Genomic DNA, 21384 nt, shown 5'->3' on the forward strand with positions numbered 1-21384 from the left:
GTATTATTGCACCTGACGGAATCATGGGATTAAACAAGGCACGTACAGCAGGGTCGAGAGAGGTAGGAAGATGAGCAGGGCAGCTAAGTAATCTCGTCGCCGCGCGCATCTCCGCGCCCTCACCCCGTGGGATGGACCAAGGATCAGAATATGCACTGCACGTCACAGGATGCGTGTCCAGAATCGAATTTCTACCCCAAGAAAACTATTAGGGCTACCAAGCATTTCGCTCCGCTCTCTGTGTCGAGGAAAATATATATGATCATGATGTAGTAAAAAAAATGTGGCTAACAAGTAACAACATAAAACGTGTACAAAGATTACTTAGCGGCACGAGGAACCTTCATGCATATGAATTGGTGCCTTCTAATAGTACGTCATGAAGCGTCCAAATATTTGGCTGACAACATAAAATGTGTAAGAAGATCGACAGTTTGCGTTGTGAGAGCCAAATACTAGTAGGACTAGTGTAGAATCTTCAAAGCCCAGGCCGACAGGTTGTTACTGAAATGGGAACATATGGCTGCAACGGTTTCAGCTTGTTTCTTGCAACTTTTGCAGCGATCCAACGGCCAGCCAGCCACGACTACCGGCGAGGCGACAACGGTACGCGCATCACACGCACATACACACAGTCGATGAGCTGACTTTGCAAGCTGGCCATTCCGGCCTGGAAAGCATATGTCAAACCTGACTCGACAGTGACAGCTTGCAAGGGGAGTAGGGGACGGGTAATGACCTCGTGTATCTTTAGTTAATTCTTACCTTGGCAGACTAATTCACGCTGACGTGCGATGCTAATCACTTTCAGGCAACTCAAAAACAAGTGCTGTGTCGGCAATTCTGCATATGCCGATTACAAATTTGTCTCGAGATGCGGCAGAAACGAGCCATTTCACTCTTGGTATATTCTGGGGCGATCTACCTGGTGTGTAGGGGCGTCTACTCATGGTTTTGGGGAAAAACCCTTGATCTGCACATATATCATGATGTTGTTGAGGCTGTAGTTTCTTCGATGATGCTGGAGATCAAGCCTTTTGTTTATGTGCGTCCTCTTCGTTTTGAATGTGATGTCTTGGGAGAGAGTGATGTCCGCTCCAAGGTGAATCCCTTGGTTTATCGTTCATTGATTAGCTTTAGTTTATCCTTGTCTCCTTTGTATGGTTTTGGCTCATTTGCACATCACTATCAAACTTATATGTATGGATCAATGCACATACGGGGGTGGAGGGGGCGGGGTTTTTTTCATTCATCCTTGAACTAAAAAATGGCTCAAGATATCCTAGCGATAGGGAGTTAGTGAGCCTAATTCACTTGGGTGAGAGACATATTTGCAATCCTACTAACAGAGTTTACTTATGTTGGACTTAGGTTCCTATTTATCACAATATCAGGCCTTCTCTATAGTTTCCCTTTAACTTTTTGTGTTGCAAATGTTTTATAATTTCACGTTATAGACATCTTCAAGAATTAACAGTTTTCTTTATCCCATATAATATTTCTTAGGTTTTCTATTATCTACTAATTTTAAATATGTATATTATTATTGGTTAGATGCTTTCTTTTGTTTGTGTAACTTCATTTTCATAAATAATACCCGGGTATTCAAGAGTGTTAACACATGTATATGTGGAGAATGAGAGACATAGTATGTCTCTCTCTCTCTCCCTCAATCATCGTAATCTAATAAGCTAGTAGATTGAAATCAGGTTGGTGAAATTAAATGATGTCCATTAGGTGGGTATAATTGAATGCAGTTTGCATGCTGAATATGTGATAGCAGGAGGGTATACTAGCATTAGGGCTTGTTGAAAGAGTGGCTTGGCTTTTCGAGGGAGACAGGGATGTATTCTCAACTACAATATATACTTTTCGTTACTCTTTTGTATATAGAAGATGCGAATAGTGTTAAGTGCCAGGAAGCATGACAATACAATTTTCATGCCGATTTTGTTTTTGAAGGAAAAAAATATGTCCTTGCTACCAACCACAACCACCTGATCTTTGTTCACAAGATATTTCAAAAGTTGATTCAAAAATTAAAGGGCCTAGCAGTTACTCCCTTCATTCTTGTTTATAAGGTTGCACACACAATTTTAGATTTAAATTTTATCATAAATTACACCAATAACATATGAATCATGTGAAACCAAAATTAGGTGGCACATAACCTACATTCCTTGGTCACATATGGTCAAACATGATTCTTGAAATGTGTGTGCGCTTTTGGAATGGTAGCATTATTTAGCTACTAGCCATGTGGTCGGCCCCTCTTGTTGTAATCCTTGAAAAAATATTAGTCACAAAACTTCAATATTAAATATATAACAACACTTAAAATTAAGACATGTAATTTGGTAAATATTAAACTCAACCAACCATCCTAGTATTTATTTTCTTTTATCAACAAATAAAGCACCTCACATATGCATGGGATAGTTATGGAATTTTTTTGGCAATATATATTACATTGAACAAATATCCATGTGACTGAACATGATTACGAGTTTAAGGCTCATATATATATTCATTACATATTTGTATTTGGCACTCGTATGTGGGCTATTAATGTAAGTTCATTCTCCCGATCTAGCAAAAAGCAAGATATAAGAACATATATACATTGTAAAGTCCATTATAGAGCTGCCCATGTCCAAGCCGAGCTGTTTTATTGTTTCCCACTTAATGACCTGGTTAATTATCTAGCTGACTTTTATAATGAAATATCATTGTCGATGGTGATAAACAATTCGACGTGGGTTGATCTGCTTCAAGAAGTACATGAGCTGTACTTTTATTTGTTTAATCAAGGACGCTTTCATGAACTTTGGGCTACCATGAAAGCTTGCTCAGCACTTGTAGTAGTATTTTACTCTGTTGTGGTTGTCGACTAATTCCAAGGATCAAGCTGTGTAGCTGTGACAAGAAATTCCTTGTTGATTGATATATAGTTGCTACGTTATAGTCACACTTCTCCTATTGACCCTACTTCAAAAAATATTGACTAATTATAAATCTTTATTGAATCATGCCGCTCTTCCACTCTAATTCTGAATATAAAATTTTTATGTTGTACATATGGGTCAATAAGTGGACTTCTACATAAAGAAAACTCAAAATGTTACCTCTGCTGAATCGAGCAAATGGCAAACTATGCAGCTAATGCTATTGCCCTTCCGGCATGGCCTCCAGCCTCCGTCTTAGCTTAAACATTTTGTCCAGAAATTCAACATTAGTATCCTCACATTTAAAGATTCAGTTCAGTTCGACCAATGAACATTCAATATCTGACATGGTTGAATTTGCTCTCAGATATGAACCCATTTACACAAATACTAGTTATGCTCTTTACTCGACATGGATGTCGGCCTAGTCTTCACACTAGGGCAGCAAACTAGAATATGTTCTTGTTTATGGAGATGTTTTCTTCTTTTGATAGCAATACATTTTTCACCGGGTGCTTTCTCAAGATTTTTAATGTACTCGTGAGGTTGTGTGCATCTCGATGCAGAGGTCAGAAACTTGATTTTTCCTTTTGTATTCAAAACTGTCAAGAACTAATAAAATGTGTGCTACTTACAGGTTTGATTTGACTTCCATTCGAGCATATATACACGCTACTAGCAGGCTATCCATTTGGAGCTAACAAGATAAGTTCGGTGGACCAACGGATATGCACATGATCAGCGGACACGGCAACTGATAAGGACTCCAACAACACGAGGCAGTACGTATGTACGAAACATGGCGACGTCAACCAGTTGCTACTAATAAAAAAGGAAAAAAATGTGGAAATCCGTTGGTGCTTACGGAAGCGCACGCTCCTGCGCGCGAAAAATATATTTTAAAGTATGAAAAATTTCAAACAAAAGTTTGCAGCATACATCTCGACGTTATATGTGTGCACGTCAAGTTTCCTAAAAAACCGATATCTTTTGTGGCTTGTGTAAAAAAGACAAAATGATGTCTTGTGAAAAGCATCTTTTTTACATCGGATTTTGTCTATTTCACACGCGACACATAAGTTGCCGGCTTTTCCGAAACGACTTTGTGAGCATGTACAATATCGAGATGTATGCGCCAAACTTTTGTTTGGAATTTTTTGGCATTTTAAAATATGTTTAAAACACATTCTAAAACCAGGAGCGCGCGCTCCCATGTGCCAAAACGCCACTCGAAAAAATGCTACATTCTACGGATGGGCTACAAAATCTGAGCTAATCTTCCCCATCTCCACTAATCAAATTTAGTCAATCGTTATAAAATCACAATCATACGAAAAAGTGCAATTGAATAAAAATCTAATAATGTCTATATATATATGCAAAATAAACAGCGTACCTTTGAAGTAATTACTGGTTAAAGTGCATATTTGGACAATCAAACTACACTTTATATTTTAGGGGTTTCCATCTCATATTTTAGAGGTCCCATCTCCTCACACACAACTGCTCCTACTCCCTTTTCCACAATTCATATCCCCCGGTCTCTTCTGGCGTAGCAACTACAACCCGCCTCATATGCCCCGATTTTGGCTCCTTTTACCCCATGCACTCCAATCCCTAACCTTATACCTCATTTACGCCCTCGTCTCTACCGGGATTGTCGCATATCGCCACTTATCTATGCATCATCACTGGATCTAGCTTGCCCCTAGCGAACGCCGAATAGGAAGAAGGTAGTTATTTAAGGAAACCGAGTGCGAAAAATTTACTGACCAAATTGTTTGACTTGGTCATTACAATCAATTAGCTGGCACCATATTTCAGTCACATCAATTCAAACTCTTTTAAAATAGTCTCATGACTTTAGGAGTCGGGTAGAGCCAAACATCCATGTGGAATAGTTGGGACAGTAAAATTTACTTTGTACATATTCGTATATTTGCAGTTAGCTCACTTGGTTTAGTTTAGACTTTCGCCGTGACTATAGACCTGCTCGAACATTCTGGCCATGTAACTCCAAGTATTTAAATTTCCTTGGTGGAAGAACCGAAATTAAGTACACACAATTTCAAATTGATCATGTAATTCCGGACCGAATTTCATAATACATATACCCTCGTTCGCATGCATGTGTGCATGGAAGCTAGTGTTTAGCAGAAATGTAAATCCCCATACAACTTATTAATTACGTGGCGTTGCAGCCATACATATGTATGGCATGTATATACGTAAATGTATGCTTCGAAGGTAGAAAACAAAACTTGGGTCCTACACATGCTGGGGCGTGTTATTTGGTGGCGTTGCAGATGTAGCAAGGATGACGTTGCGCCTGCCACGCTCCGAGCGGGAGTTCTCCGCGAATTTTTGGCCTGCGATATGGAGGCCGTTTCTCTTCTCCTCCTCCGACCACTCGGACCCGTAGTACTCCTCCTCCGTGGCGTCTGCGCTGGCCGGAAAGAACATGGAGCCCCACTGTGGGAAGTGCACGAGGGCGACAGGAAGAGTGCATGCCATGATCATGATGCCCATGTACTCAAGACCCCTACCAGTGGAGTATTGAGAAGAAGTGAAGAAGAGAAGTTGTGTGAGCCCCGCGCCCACGTTCCCACCAGCGCCGGTCAGCCCGGAGATGATACCAAGGGAACGCCTGGAAACGAAGGGCGCGACGCCAAAGACAGCACCACAGGCTGCTTGCGCGCAAATGGAGAAGAGGACCATGGCTGTGACTGAGGCAGGGAGGGCCGATGCACGACCGAGCCAGATGCAGAAAGCGCCACCAGCAGTCTGGAGGATCCAGATGTTCCAGAGGCGAGCACGCATGCCGAAGTAGCGGGCACCAAGGTCAGAGAGGTAGCCACCCATAGGACGCGCGACGATGTTGGCCATGCCAAAGCAGGCGGCGATGGTGCCGGCAGCGCGAAGGTCTAGGTGGAAGTGGTCGTAGTAGTACTCGGCGATGACGTTGTCGGTGGTGAGCTCGACGCCCATACAGTAGCCGTAGAGGAGGACAAAGATCCATGTCCGATAGTTGGTGACGGCGCCCCAAAGGACCTTGGAGAACTTGTCCTTGGCCATGTCTCCCTTCTTTTGGAGGCTCGCAAGGTTTCCGTCAGGGAGATCTTGCCCCATGGTGAGCACCAGCAAGCCCATCACGATGTGCATCATTCCTGGCACGAAGTAGGCAATTCGCCATGCTACAAAGGGCGTGGCACCACACTTTTGGATGGCATGGAAAACGAGTGGCATGATGAGCTGTGTGGCGCCACCACCCATGTTGCCCCACCCAGCCGCTAGGCCGTTCACCGTGCCGATGATCTTGCTGTTGAACATGGTGCTCATCCAATACTGGCATGACACAAAGGTGGCGAGCGAGAAGCCGATGAGAAAGCGAACGGCAATGTACCCGGACGCATCGTCGATGACCGCCATGCAAAATACAGTTGGCGCAGAGAGCATGACGAGGAAGGCACATCCATAACGCGGGCCGAGGAGATCGCACACGGCCCCCATGGCAAGCCTGGAGAAGATGGACCCGGACACGGACGCCACACCGGCATTGCCGATGTCGGCCTTGGCGAGGTTGAGGTTGTCGCGGATGATGGGCACCAATGGAGCGGCAGCGAAGGTGGAGACGAAGCAGGTGAAGAAGGAGATCCAAGAGAGGTGGAACGTGCGCATGTGCGGGTTGGCGAAAGAGAAGAGCCTGAAAGACTTGGCCTTGTGCTCGGAGTCCACGGGCAGCGTGAACTTGCTCGCGGCGGTGTCGCCATGCGCGCCTGCCTCGACCTCCATCTTTCCTTGACAACTAAAAGCAGCTAATGGTGGCTGCAGCTACTCTTGAGCTTGGCTTGCAATGTAATAATGGTGATGTGGTAGTATGGCTTATGCTTTGAATCTCGCATCGGTTTGGTATTTATAGCAAGACGCGTTCACATTCATTTGCTACAGCAGAGTTGACACTGGGATGGGAATAAACACGCCACAACTATTAGCTGTAGGTTAAGTGCAATTAGCATTGTCTACCCAGGAAAGAATGTATTATTGCATCTGACGGAATCATGCCAGCAGCAGCTGCGATTAAACAACGCACTAATCTCGTCGCCGCGCGCATCTCCGCGCCCTCACCCCGTGGGATCGACCAAGGATCAGAATATGCAACGTCACACATGCATGCCCACAATCGAATTTCTTGTGCACACTACAGAAAGGAAAGTTTTACCTTGTCCCAATGTGATAGAGAAAGATTATGTACGATGTTTATTTGCTCACTTGTTGACTATACAGTATCGTCAAATATCCTAATTAAGGACAGTAGATCTTCAAAGCCAGCCAGCCTGGTCGGCAGGTTCTTCTTACTGAAATGTGTGAGCATGCAACGGTTTCAGTTTGCTACTTGCAACTTTTGCAACGATCCAACGGACAGCTAGCCATGACGTACGGCGACGGCATACGCGCATCACACACACACACACACACACACACACACACACACACACACACACACACACACACACAGTCCATTCGCTGACTTTGCAAACTGGCCGCTCTGGCTTGGAAAGTGTATGTCAAACCTGACACTGACAGCATGCAAGGGGACAGATAATGACCTCATGTATCTTTAGTTAATTCTTCCCTACGCACAGACTAGCTAGATAATTTTCACTGATGATAGTGAGGCTATCGGCGTCGGCAATTTTGCATATGCTGACAATGCATGGACTCTCAGATATGGCGGAAAACCTTTGCGCACTTGGGAAACTGCGTCGCTCTGTAGGGTGTAGGGGCGTCTATTCATGGTTTCGGGGGTGAAAACCCTTAATCTAGCCTTCAATTGCTCGATCAGACAACATCAACGTACATGCATCACCATCTTCTTGAGGATGTAGTTTCTTTACTAGTTAATCCAACTAGTGTATGTTGGTGTCTTGATTTGATCCACACGTTGGCAAATGTACGTTCTTTCCTTGAACGCATTGTCTTGGGAGGTAGCGCTAGCTGTGCTCTCCAAGGTGAATCCCTTGGTTGGGTTCATTGTTTAGCTCTAATTCATCCTTGGTTGCTTTGTATGTTTTTTGGCTTTGAACTTCCACAATGTTGCTCTTCCCAAAGCAGGCCACATGCATTTTTATAGTCATTATATTTTATATATATATTGTATGCTGGTTTTGTTCAGCTTAATGCATTTGGCATTTTTTTAATAGTATATGCTTGAATCGATGCATGGCCGGGAGGCATCCATTCATACTTGAACTGGGAAAATGGCCTCGAGATATCCTAGTACTAGGATGGTAGTGAGGCTAATTCACTTTGATGAGAGAGTAGATGTACAGTCCTACCAACTAAGCTCATTTCCATATGGACTCAAATATAATTTCCTATTTATTATAGTATCGGGCCTCCCTGACGAAATTTATTTAACCTGTTATGTTTTTTTTTGACCCAACACCATAGAACAATTGTTCTACGGTAAATATATTAAACTAAATATAGTACAAATATATTACAGATCCCCAGAGGGAGGAGGTGCAGCTAAGAAGCTAGTCAATAACTGCTCGAGGTATGAAACTCATGATTACAGATTATGATCTATCCACTGAGACAATCGAGCTTCAAACTTTTGCTTGATCTTGTGTCTGAGGAGTTTAAGGTCTTGCTTAAGGTAAAATCTTCAAGACTGAATGGACTGTGGAATTGCTCTGAAGATCTTGCCATTTCTCTGCAGCCATATATTCCAACGACCCAAAATGATGATCTCAAGTGCAAACTGCTTTGGCAAGAGTGTTAAGGCCAGTGTGGTATCCTCATAAGCTGATGTGCCTCTTTTCCTATGTGGAATCAGGGAATTCCAACAATCCTGTGCAAAGTTGCAGTCCCATAATAAGTGCATAGTGGTCTCCTCAGCTTGCTGGTTGCAGTTAGGACAATGAATATCATCTAGCTGCATGCCTTTTCTGATTAGGAGAGCTCTACTGTTGATTCTGCAATGAGCCACTAACCAAAAAAAGATTTTATGCTTGAGTCTCCTAGAGCTTCTCCAAATAATACTAAAAAAGGGGTGCTCTTCCTGCTGTTCCAAAAGGAGATTATAGATGTGGATTGCAGAGGTCTTGCCAGCAGCCCCAATGAAAGTCCACTTATCCTCTCTGTTTGGGAGTAAATTGGGTGCAAGATCTTCCAGTTGATGAAATTCCTCATATGCTTCAATAGAAAGAGGCAAATGAAAGTGTTCGGTCCAATCATTCTCTCCAAAAAAGTCTTGTACAGACTGTTCATCATTCAGTGCAAAGGAGTGGAGATGTGGAAGGGTAGATTGCAGGTTATGCTCATTCCAAGTATCTTTCCAAAAAAGCACAGTTTGTCCATTTCCAATTGTGCACTTGCTAATCTTCTTAAACCTTTCTAGGAGACCTATGTGTGATTTCCACCAGAAAGTGAAGGAAATATGCCCTAGAGGCAATAATAAAGTATTATTTATTTCCTTATCACATGATAAATGTTTATTATTCATGCTAGAATTGTATTAACCGGAAACATAATACATGTGTGAATACATAGAGAAACAGTGTGTCACTAGTATGCCTCTACTTGACTAGCTTGTTAATCAAAGATGGTTATGTTTCCTAGCCATAGACATGAGTTGTCATTTGATTAACGAGATCACCTCATTAGGAGAATGACGTGATTGACCTGACCCATTCCTTTAGCTTAGCACCTGATCGTTTAGTATGTTGCTATTGCTTTCTTCATGACTTATACATGTTCCTATGACTATGAGATTATGCAACTCCCGTTTACCGGAGGAACACTTTGTGTGCTACCAAACGTCACAACGTAAATGGGTGATTATAAAGGTGCTCTACAGGTGTCTCCAAAGGTACTTGTTGGGTTGGCGTATTTCGAGATTAGGATTTGTCACTCCGATTGTCGGAGAGGTATCTCTGGGCCCACTCGGTAATGCACATCACTATAAGCCTTGCAAGCATTGTGACTAATGAGTTAGTTGCGGGATGATGTATTACGGAACGAGTAAAGAGACTTGCCGGTAATGAGATTGAACTAGGTATCGAGATACCGACGATCGAATCTCGGGCAAGTAACATACCGATGACAAAGGGAACAACGTATGTTGTTATGCGGTTTGACCGATAAAGATCTTCGTAGAATATGTGGGAACCAATATGAGCATCCAGGTTCCGCTATTGGTTATTGACCGGAGAGGTGTCTCGGTCATGTTTACATAGTTCTCGAACCTGTAGGGTCCGCACGCTTAACGTTACGATGACAGTTATATTATGAGTTTGTATGTTTTGATGTACCGAAGGTTTTTCGGAGTCCCGGATGTGATCACGGACATGACGAGGAGTCTCGAAATGGTCGAGACATAAAGATTGATATATTGGACGACTATATTCGGACACCGGAAGTGTTCCGGAGAAGTTTCGGATTAAACCGGAGTGCCGGAGGGTTACCGGAACCCCCCGGGGAAGTATTGGGCCTTAGTGGGCCTTGAGGGGAGAGAGAGGGCAGCAGCCAGGAGGTGGCGCGCCCCCTCCCATGAGGAATCCTAGTTGGACTAGGAGAGGGGGGCGCAGCCCCCTTTCCCTCTCCCTCTCCCTCTCTTTCCTTCCCCCCCTCTCTTCCTAGTTGGACTAGGAAAGGGGAGTCCAACTCCTACTAGGAGAAGGACTCCCCCCCTCTCCTTGGCGCGCCCAAGGCAGCCGGCCTCCCCCTTGCTCCTTTATATACGGGGGCAGGGGGGCACCTCTAGACACAACTTGATATACGATATTTTAGCCGCGTGCGGTGCCCCCCTCCACCATATTACACCTCGATAATACCGTTGCGGAGCTTAGGCGAAGCCCTGCGTCGGTGGAACATCATCATCGTCACCACGCCGTCGTGCTGACGAAACTCTCCCTCAACACTCGGCTGGATCGGAGTTCGAGGGACGTCATCAAGCTGAACGTGTGCTGAACTCGGAGGTGCCGTGCGTTCGGTACTTGATCGGTCGGATCGTGAAGACGTACGACTACATCAACCGCGTTGTTATAACGCTTCCGCTGTCGGTTTACGAGGGTACGTGGACAACACTCTCCCCTCTCGTTGCTATGCATCACCATGATCTTGCGTGTGCGTAGAAATTTTTTTGAAATTACTACGTTCCCCAACAGTGGCATCCGAGCCAGGTTTTATGCGTTGATGCTATGCACGAGTAGAACACAAGTGAGTTGTGGGCGATATAAGTCATACTGCTTACCAGCATGTCATACTTTGGTTCAGCGGTATTGTGAGATGAAGCGGCCCGGACCGACATTACGCGTACGCTTACGCGAGACTGGTTTCACCGTTGCGAGCACTCGTTGCTTAAAGGTGACCGGCGGGTGTCTGTCTCTCTCACTTTAGTTGAACCGAGTGTGGCTACGCCCGGTCCTTGCGAAGGTTAAAACAGCACCAACTTGACAAACTATCGTTGTGGTTTTGATGCGTAGGTAAGAACGGTTCTTGCTAAGCCCGTAGCAGCCACGTAAAACTTGCAACAACAAAATAGAGGACGTCTAACTTGTTTTTGCAGGGCATGTTGTGATGTGATATGGTCAAGACATGATGTTATATAATTTGTTGTATGAGATGATCATGTTTTGTAACCGAGTTATCGGCAACTGGCAGGAGCCATATGGTTGTCGCTTTATTGTATGAAATGCAATCGCCATGTAATAGTTTTACTTTATCACTAAGCGGTAGCGATAGTCGTAAAAGCAATAAGTTGGCGAGACGACAACGATACTACGATGGAGATCAAGGTGTCGCGCCGGTGACAATGGTGATCATGACGGTGCTTCGGAGATGGAGATCACAAGCACGGTGCTTCGGAGATGGAGATCACAAGCACAAGATGATGATGGCCATATCATATCACTTATATTGATTGCATGTGATGTTAATCCTTTATGCATCTTATCTTGCTTTGATTGACGGTAGCATTATAAGATGATCTCTCACTAAAATTTCAAGATAAAAGTGTTCTCCCTGAGTATGCACCGTTGCGAAAGTTCTTCGTGCTGAGACACCACGTGATGATCGGGTGTGATAGGCTCTACGTTCAAATACAACGGGTGCAAAACAGTTGCACACGCGGAATACTCAGGTTAAACTTGACGAGCCTAGCATATGCAGATATGGCCTCGGAACACGGAGACCGAAAGGTCGAGCGTGAATCATATAGTAGATATGATCAACATAGTGATGTTCACCATTGAAACTACTCCATCTCATGTGATGATCGAACATGGTTTAGTTGATTTGGATCACGTAATCACTTACATGATTAGAGGGATATCTATCTAAGTGGGAGTTCTTAAGTAATATGATTAATTGAACTTAAATTTATCATGAACTTAGTACCTGATAGTATCTTGCTTGTCTATGTTAATTGTAGATAAATGGCCCGTGCTGTTGTTCCGTTGAATTTTAATGCGTTCCTTGAGAAAGCTAAGTTGAAAGATGATGGTAGCAATTACACGGACTGGGTCCGTAACTTGAGGATTATCCTCATTGCTGCACAGAAGAATTACGTCCTGGAAGCACCGCTAGGTGCCAGGCCTCCTGCAAGAGCAACACCAGAAGTTATGAACGTCTGGCAGAGCAAAGCTGATGACTACTCGATAGTTCAGTGTGCCATGCTTTACGGCTTAGAACCGGGTCTTCAACGACGTTTTGAACGTCATGGAGCATATGAGATGTTCCAAGAGTTGAAGTTAATATTTCAAGCAAATGCCCGGATTGAGAGATATGAAGTCTCCAATAAGTTCTACAGCTGCAAGATGGAAGAGAATAGTTCTGTCAGTGAGCATATACTCAAAATGTCTGGGTATAATAATCACTTGATTCAACTGGGAGTTAATCTTCCGGATGATAGCGTCATTGACAGAATTCTTCAATCACTGCCACCAAGCTACAAGAGCTTCGTGATGAACTATAACATGCAAGGGATGAATAAGACAATTCCCGAGCTCTTCGCAATGCTAAAGGCAGCGAAGGTAGAAATAAAAAAGGAGCATCAAGTGTTGATGGTCAGTAAAACCACTAGTTTCAAGAAAAAGGGCAAAGGGAAGAAGAAGGGGAACTTCAAGAAGAACAGCAAGCAAGTTGCTGTTCAGGAGAAGAAACCCAAGTCTGGACCTAAGCCTGAAACCGAGTGCTTCTACTGCAAGCAGACTGGTCACTGGAAGCGGAACTGCCCCAAGTATTTGGCGGATAAGAAGGATGGCAAGGTTAACAAAGGTATATGTGATATACATGTTATTGATGTGTACCTTACTAATGCTCACAGTAGCACCTGGGTATTTGATACTGGTTCTGTTGCTAATATTTGCAACTCGAAACAGGGGCTACAGATTAAGCGAAGATTGGCTAAGGACGAGGTGACGATGCGCGTGGGAAATGATTCCAAAGTCGATGTGATCGCCATCGGCACGCTACCTGTACATCTACCTTCGGGATTAGTTTTAGACCTAAATAATTGTTATTTGGTGCCAGCGTTGAGCATGAACATTATATCTGGATCTTGTTTAATGCGAGACGGTTATTCATTTAAATCAGAGAATAATGGTTGTTCTATTTATATGAATAATATCTTTTATGGTCATGCACCCTTGAAGAGTGGTCTATTTTTAATGAATCTCGATAGTAGTGACACACATATTCATAATGTCGAAGCCAAAAGATGCAGAGTTGATAATGACAGTGCAACTTATTTGTGGCACTGCCGTTTAGGTTATATCGGTGTAAAGCGCATGAAGAAACTCCATGCTGATGGACTTTTGGAATCACTTGATTATGAATCACTTGGTACTTGCGAACCGTGCCTCATGGGCAAGATGACAAAAACACCGTTCTCCGGAACTATGGAGAGAGCAACAGATTTGTTGGAAATCATACATACAGATGTATGTGGTCCGATGAATATTGAGGCTCGTGGCGGATATCGTTATTTTCTCACCTTCACAGATGATTTGAGCAGATATGGGTATATCTACTTAATGAAACATTTGAACAGTTCAAAGAATTTCAGAGTGAAGTTGAAAATCATCGTAACAAGAAAATAAAATTCCTACGATCTGATCGTGGAGGAGAATATTTGAGTTACGAGTTTGGCCTACATTTGAAACAATGCGGAATAGTTTCGCAACTCACGCCACCCGGAACACCACAGCGTAATGGTGTGTCCGAACGTCGTAATCGTACTTTATTAGATATGGTGCGATCTATGATATCTCTTACTGATTTACCGCTATCGTTTTGGTGTTATGCTTTAGAGACGGCTGCATTCACTCTAAATAGGGCACCATCGAAATCCGTTGAAACGACACCTTATGAACTATGGTTTGGCAAGAAACCAAAGTTGTCGTATCTTAAAGTTTGGGGTTGCGATGCTTATGTGAAGAAACTTCAACCTGATAAGCTCGAACCTAAATCGGAGAAATGTGTCTTCATAGGATACCCAAAGGAGACTGTTGGGTACACCTTCTATCACAGATCCGAAGGCAAGATATTCGTTGCTAAGAATGGATCCTTTCTAGAGAAGGAGTTTCTCTCGAAAGAAGCGAGTGGGAGGAAAGTAGAACTTGATGAGGTAACTGTACCTGCTCCCTTATTGGAAAGTAGATCATCACAGAAATCAGTTTCTGCGACACCTACACCAATTAGTGAGGAAGTTAATGATAATGATCATGAAACTTCAGATCAAGTTATTACTGAACCTCCTAGGTCAACTAGATCAAGATCCGCACCAGAGTGGTACGGTAATCCTGTTCTGGAGGTTATGTTACTAGACCATGACGAACCTACGAACTATGAAGAAGCGATGGTGAGCCCAGATTCCGCAAAATGGCTTGAAGCCATGAAATCCGAGATGGGATCCATGTATGAGAACAAAGTATGGACTTTGGTTGACTTGCCCGATGGTCGGCAAGCCATTGAAAATAAATGGATCTTCAAGAAGAAGACTGACGCTGATGGTAATGTTACTGTCTATAAAGCTCGACTTGTTGCGAAAGGTTTTCGACAAGTTCAAGGAATTGACTACGATGAGACCTTCTCACCCGTAGCGATGCTTAAGTCTGTCCGAATCATGTTAGCAATTGCCGCATTTTATGATTATGAAATTTGGCAAATGGATGTCAAAACTGCATTCCTGAATGGATTTTTGGAAGAAGAGTTGTATATGATGCAACAGGAAGGTTTTGTCGATCCAAAGGGAACTAACAAAGTGTGCAAGCTCCAGCGATCCATTTATGGACTAGTGCAAGCCTCTCGGAGTTGGAATAAACGCTTTGATAGTGTGATCAAAGCATTTGGTTTTATACAGACTTTTGGAGAAGCCTGTATTTACAAGAAAGTGAGTGGGAGCTCAGTAGCATTTCTGATATTATATGTGGATGACATATTACTGATTGGAAATGATATAGAATTTCTGGATAGCATAAAGGGATACTTGAAAAAGAGTTTTTCAAAAGACGCTTCAATTCCATCCGGGATTTAGTCCAGGTGGGAGACATAGAAATTTGCAAGATACATACGGATCTGAATGTTGCAAACCCGTTGACTAAGCCTCTTCCACGAGCAAAACATGATCAGCACCAAGACTCCATGGGTGTAAGAATCATTACTATGTAATCTAGATTATTGACTCTAGTGCAAGTGGGAGACTGAAGGAAATATGCCCTAGAGGCAATAATAAAGTATTATTTATTTCCTTATATCATGATAAATGTTTATTATTCATGCTAGAATTGTATTAACCGGAAACATAATACATGTGTGAATACATAGACAAACAGTGTGTCACTAGTATGCCTCTACTTGACTAGCTCGTTAATCAAAGATGGTTATGTTTCCTAGCCATAGACATGAGTTGTCATTTGATTAACGAGATCACCTCATTAGGAGAATGACGTGATTGACCTGACCCATTCCATTAGCTTAGCACCCGATCGTTTAGTATGTTGCTATTGCTTTCTTCATGACTTATACATGTTCCTATGACTATGAGATTATGCAACTCCCGTTTACCGGAGGAACACTTTGTGTGCTACCAAACGTCACAACGTAAATGGGTGATTATAAAGGTGCTCTACAGGTGTCTCCAAAGGTACTTGTTGGGTTGGCGTATTTCGAGATTAGGATTTGTCACTCCGATTGTCGGAGAGGTATCTCTGGGCCCACTCGGTAATGCACATCACTATAAGCCTTGCAAGCATTGTGACTAATGAGTTAGTTGCGGGATGATGTATTACGGAACGAGTAAAGAGACTTGCCGGTAACGAGATTGAACTAGGTATCGAGATACCGACGATCGAATCTCGGGCAAGTAACATACCGATGACAAAGGGAACAACATATGTTGTTATGCGGTTTGACCGATAAAGATCTTCGTAGAATATGTGGGAACCAATATGAGCATCCAGGTTCCGCTATTGGTTATTGACCAGAGAGGTGTCTCGGTCATGTTTACATAGTTCTCGAACCCGTAGGGTCCGCACGCTTAACGTTACGATGACAATTATATTATGAGTTTGTATGTTTTGATGTACCGAAGGTTGTTCGGAGTCCCGGATGTGATCACGGACATGACGAGGAGTCTCAAAATGGTCGAGACATAAAGAGTGATATATTGGACGACTATATTCGGACACCGGAAGTGTTCCGGAGAAGTTTCAGATTAAACCGGAGTGCCGGAGGGTTACCGGAACCCCCCGGGGAAGTATTGGGCCTTAGTGGGCCTTGAGGGGAGAGAGAGGGCAGCAGCCAGGAGGTGGCGCGCCCCCTCCCATGAGGAATCCTAGTTGGACTAGGAGAGGGGGGCGCAGCCCCTCTTTCCCTCTCCCTCTCCCTCTCTTTCCTTCCCCCCTCTCTTCCTAGTTGGACTAGGAAAGGGGAGTCCTACTCCTACTAGGAGGAGGACTCCCCCCCTCTCCTTGGCGTGCCTAGGGCAGCCGGCCTCCCCCTTGCTCCTTTATATACGGGGGCAGGGGGGCACCTCTATACACACTTGATATACGATATTTTAGCCGTGTGCGGTGCCCCCCTCCACCATATTACACCTCGATAATACCGTCACGGAGCTTAGGCGAAGCCCTGCGTTGGTGGAACATCATCATCGTCACCACGCCATCGTGCTGACGAAACTCTCCCTCAACACTCGGCTGGATCGGAGTTCGAGGGACGTCATCGAGCTGAACATGTGCTGAACTCGGAGGTGCCGTGCGTTAGGTACTTGATCGGTCGGATCGTGAAGACGTACGACTACATCAACCGCGTTGTGATAACGCTTCCGCTGTCGGTCTACGAGGGTACGTGGACAACACTCTCCCCTCTCGTTGCTATGCATCACCATGTTCTTGCGTGTGCGTAGGAATTTTTTTGAAATTACTACGTTCCCCAACAGAAAGAACCCACAGCTTTTCCTGTTGGAGTTTCTGAATGATAATACTTCTCCCATACCAGCTTAATCCAAGGTATATCTTCATTATTCATGGATTTCATGAGGTTTTTCATGTGGAGTGCCTTATTGTGGAGAGCCATATCAAGAATACCAAGTCCCCCTTGCTTTTTTGGTAGACACACCTTAGACCAAGCAATGAGTGTTGTCCCTCTATCTTCCATGCCAAATTTTCTCCAGAAAAAATTTCTCAAATACTTATTGATTTGCTCGATCACACCTATAGGAAGTGCCAGGGTACACATAAAGAATATTGTTAAGGCTGCAAATACAGATTTCATGAGCAATAATCTTCCATCATATGATAGCATGGTAGAACAACCAGAGAGCCTTCTCTCAATTCTTTGCATCATTGGGCTATAGTCTTCAATTCTGGGCTTAGAGCTACCTAGTGGAAGGCCCAGATAAGTGAAGGGGAAGTGGCCTTGTTGACATCCCATAATATTGAGCAGGGTTTGGAGCTGAGGGTCTGAAACATTAATTGGCACCATGAAAGATTTCTCATAATTGACTTTGAGCCCAGTAAAAGCAGTATAATGCAAGATGAGATTTTTGACTTGAGCAAGTTGTCTGGCATCAGCAGGCAGTACTAGGATTGTATCATCGGCATATTGTATCACAGGAAAGTCTGGGCAAGCTTGACTGCAAATGGGAGCTTGAATCAAATTCTGGTGCATAGCTTCATTGAGCATAGATTGAAGAAGATCAGCTGCAAGCACAAAAAGCAAAGGAGACACATGATCCCCTTGCCTGACTCCTTGTCTGCAGTGAATTTTTTCCCATGCACTCCATTGAGCAGAACAGAGGAGGTACCTAAGGATAGCAACATTGTGATCCAATTAATCCATCTACTTCCAAAACCTCTGGCTTTCAGAATAGCAAGTATGGCTTTATGATTAAGCAGATCAAAGGCTTTCTCAAAGTCCAATTTAAGGAGAACAATAGGCTGTTTAGATTGCTGGCATTGATGCAGATATTCAAAAGCCCACCCCAGACAGTCATGAATAGTTCCGCTCTTGATGAAGTCATATTGATTAGTGTGCACAATCTTGAGAATGACAGTCTGTAGTCTATTGGCCAAAAGTTTGGTAATTATCTTGATAGTGCAATTGAGCAGAGAAACTGGTCTAAAGTCATTGGCTGTCACTGGATTGTCCTTCTTTGGTATCAAAGTAATGAAAGAGGCATTGCTACTCTGGAGGGAGATCGTTCCATGATAGAAATCATCAATCAATTGGTAGAAATCTTGAGCAATGATATTCCAACAAGCTTTAATAAAGTCTCCATTGAAACCATCTCGTCCTGGTGCTTTATCAGAGGGCAAGCGCTTCATAACACTGTCAATTTCTTGCTTGGTGAAGGGGGCATCCAGTTCCTGCATGTCTTCTACCCTAGTAATGAGGTTGATCAGGTTTAAAGGGTCTGAGATCTCACTAGTCTGGCCCAATCTCTCTTTAAATGCAGCCCAGAGAATTGCTGCTTTTTCATGATGGTCTGGCATTTCTATTCCTTGATCATTGCATAAACTTTGAATGTAGTTATCCTGTATTTGATGGTTGCCTTAGCCTGAAAGAATTTAGAGTTTTCATACCAAATTTAACCCATCTAATTGTTGCTCTTTGTCTCCAATAAATCCTTTGAGAAGACAGCAATTTTAGCAAATGCTCTTTTAACATTTCTCTTCCATTCTGCTCTATATCTGCGAGCACTCTGTATTCCTCAAAAAGATCCCACATCAAGATGACATTATTTGTGGCCTGAATGCTGCTAGCTAGGTTGGAGAGGCTTTTACTCCAGATTTTCAGACCTTTCCTGAGCCTTTTGTATTTTGCAGTGATGAGTTTAGCACTGCCACTTGCCAGAATGGGCTGTTGCCAAATAGATTTGACTACCTCTTGGAAATCATGATGTTGAAGCCAGAAGTTTTCAAATCTGAAGACTTGAGCTCTATGAATGCTTGTACCAATTTTTATGACAAAAAGGACAGTGATCAGAAATAGGTTTGGCTAGAGGAATATCCATTGTGTTGGGATAATTGGAAGACCAACTTTCAGAGGTGAAAACCCAGTCAATTTTTTCCAGCAGGGGGGCTTGCTGCATATTGCTCCAAGTAAAACTTTGACCTTTCAAAGGAATCTCAACTAGGGCCAATTGACTGATTGCAGCATTGAAATCCATCATATTATTAATGTCACCAGTGCCAACATTCCTGTTAGAGGGATATCTGATATAATTGAAATCTCCTGTGATGATCCAATCAGATTCAACAGGCATCTGAATGTTTCTGAACCAAGCCAGAAAATTGTGTCTTCCTTCATTATCACAAGGTCCATAAATATTAGTTAGCATCCAAGAATCTCCTGTGTGGACTGAAATAAATCTAAAGGAGATGGAGAATTCATTTTTGAACAGACACTCCCCATGAAACATATTATCATTCCATGCCACTAGCAAACCCCCAGAAGCTCCCGCAGAAGGCAAGTAATCAAATTTGTTTATTCTTTTAGGGCAAAATTTTCTTAAATAAGCACTGTCAAAAACTTCTCTTTTGGTCTCTTGCAGGCAAATGACTGAACATTGGGCCTCATCAATCTTGTTTGAAATGGCTAACCACGTATCACTCGAGTTTATGCCTCTCACATTCCAATTCAATATACTCCAGGATTTATTCATTTCAAAATAAGCAAGCACAGATCAAGAGTAAAGATTTCTTACTCAAACACTTAAAGTAAAGCAGACAGTCAACACTGATACAGTCCCATAACAAGTAGCATCTTTGACATGCCAATAGTGCATAAAGGAGTTTCATTACAAAAGTGATTAGAAGCAAACAACTTTTGTACAGATTGATATCCCTACCAAAAAAGGACCTTCTACTTGGTCAACCCTCCTTGATCTCAGCATCCTCAATCCTTGCCTGCTGGTGGCTTCCCTCCTCTCTTGACCTTCTTCTGCAGGAGGTTCTCTTTAGTGCAGACTTTTGGGTCCACCTTGCAGTAAGAGGAATTAAGATTCTTAATTACTTTGGAGTTGCAGACAGGAGGTTTAGCAGAGCAGGCCATACAGTTATTGTCATGACAAGTTTTCTTTCGATAACCCTTATTTAAATGTTGCAATCTTTCACTTCTTCTTACCTCAGATTCAACTAGTGGCACTCTGTCTTTTCTTTTTTCCTTTGGCAGCTGCCGGACTGCAGAAGCTAGCATCTTCAGCCACAGGTGGAGGTTGGACATCCTCCAGGCCAAGATCCTGCAGCTGAGAGCATGCAGGAGCCACAGTTACAGGACAAGTGGAAGTAATGAAAAATACAAGGTGCTGAGACTGTTGAAACTCTTCACAGATGATATGCCACATAGGAGATTGCAAAAACCCTTTTGCCCAATCAAATTTGTCAGGTGTCAATAAAGTAGAGCAAATGAATTCCATCCAATCTAATGGTACCTTGACTGCTGTGGTGCCTTCAGTGTTGACAGAGAACTGTTGCTCCCAGGCAGAGTAAAAAGCCATTGCATGCATATCCGAATCTGCAGTAGAGCCAGCATGGACATAATTAGCTAAATACTTTCCTTTGATATTATAGCCTGGGGGGCTGAACAAGTTGATGAGGAGTTGCAGGTGACATTAATACTTTCTAAGGTTGAATCTGGTTTGGAAGAAGCATCTGAAAAACAGTCCAGGATTTCAATTTCCTCATCAACATAGGAGTTATGGTCATCTTCTCTATTCATAGCAGCCAGAAGTTCAGAAGGAGAAGCTAGCTGAATCACAGGATCTTCTCCCTCAGCAAGATTCAGGTTGAAAAGAGACCCATCCTCATCCACCAAATTCATTTCAATAGTTAGCTCATTTTCAATCCTGGGAGAAACTGCTTGAGCATGAGGTGACTGAGGAACCACTTGGTTCAGATCAAGCTCAAGTCTGACATGTGGTCCCACAGTA

The 21384-nt window shown here is 43.2% G+C and overlaps 1 protein-coding gene across 1 annotated transcript; it reads right to left on the bottom strand.

The window, feature by feature from the left end:
- Positions 1-5022: 5022 nt before the first annotated feature.
- LOC109765010 (high-affinity nitrate transporter 2.1-like) lies at positions 5023-6828 on the bottom strand. Its single transcript, XM_020323803.4, has one exon. It carries the CDS (start codon positions 6735-6737, stop codon positions 5214-5216), a length of 1524 nt encoding a protein of 507 aa, XP_020179392.1. The 5' UTR covers positions 6738-6828; the 3' UTR covers positions 5023-5213.
- Between the last annotated feature and the right edge of the window lie 14556 nt (positions 6829-21384).

The sequence above is a fragment of the Aegilops tauschii genome, chromosome 6, assembly GCF_002575655.3.
Source record: "Aegilops tauschii subsp. strangulata cultivar AL8/78 chromosome 6, Aet v6.0, whole genome shotgun sequence".
Classification (NCBI taxonomy): Eukaryota; Viridiplantae; Streptophyta; class Magnoliopsida; order Poales; family Poaceae; genus Aegilops; species Aegilops tauschii.

What these genes read in the sequence shown, in the direction of transcription:
- LOC109765010 (XM_020323803.4), bottom strand. Translation starts at nt 6,737, where the DNA reads ATGGAGGTCGAGGCAGGCGCGCATGGCGACACCGCCGCGAGCAAGTTC.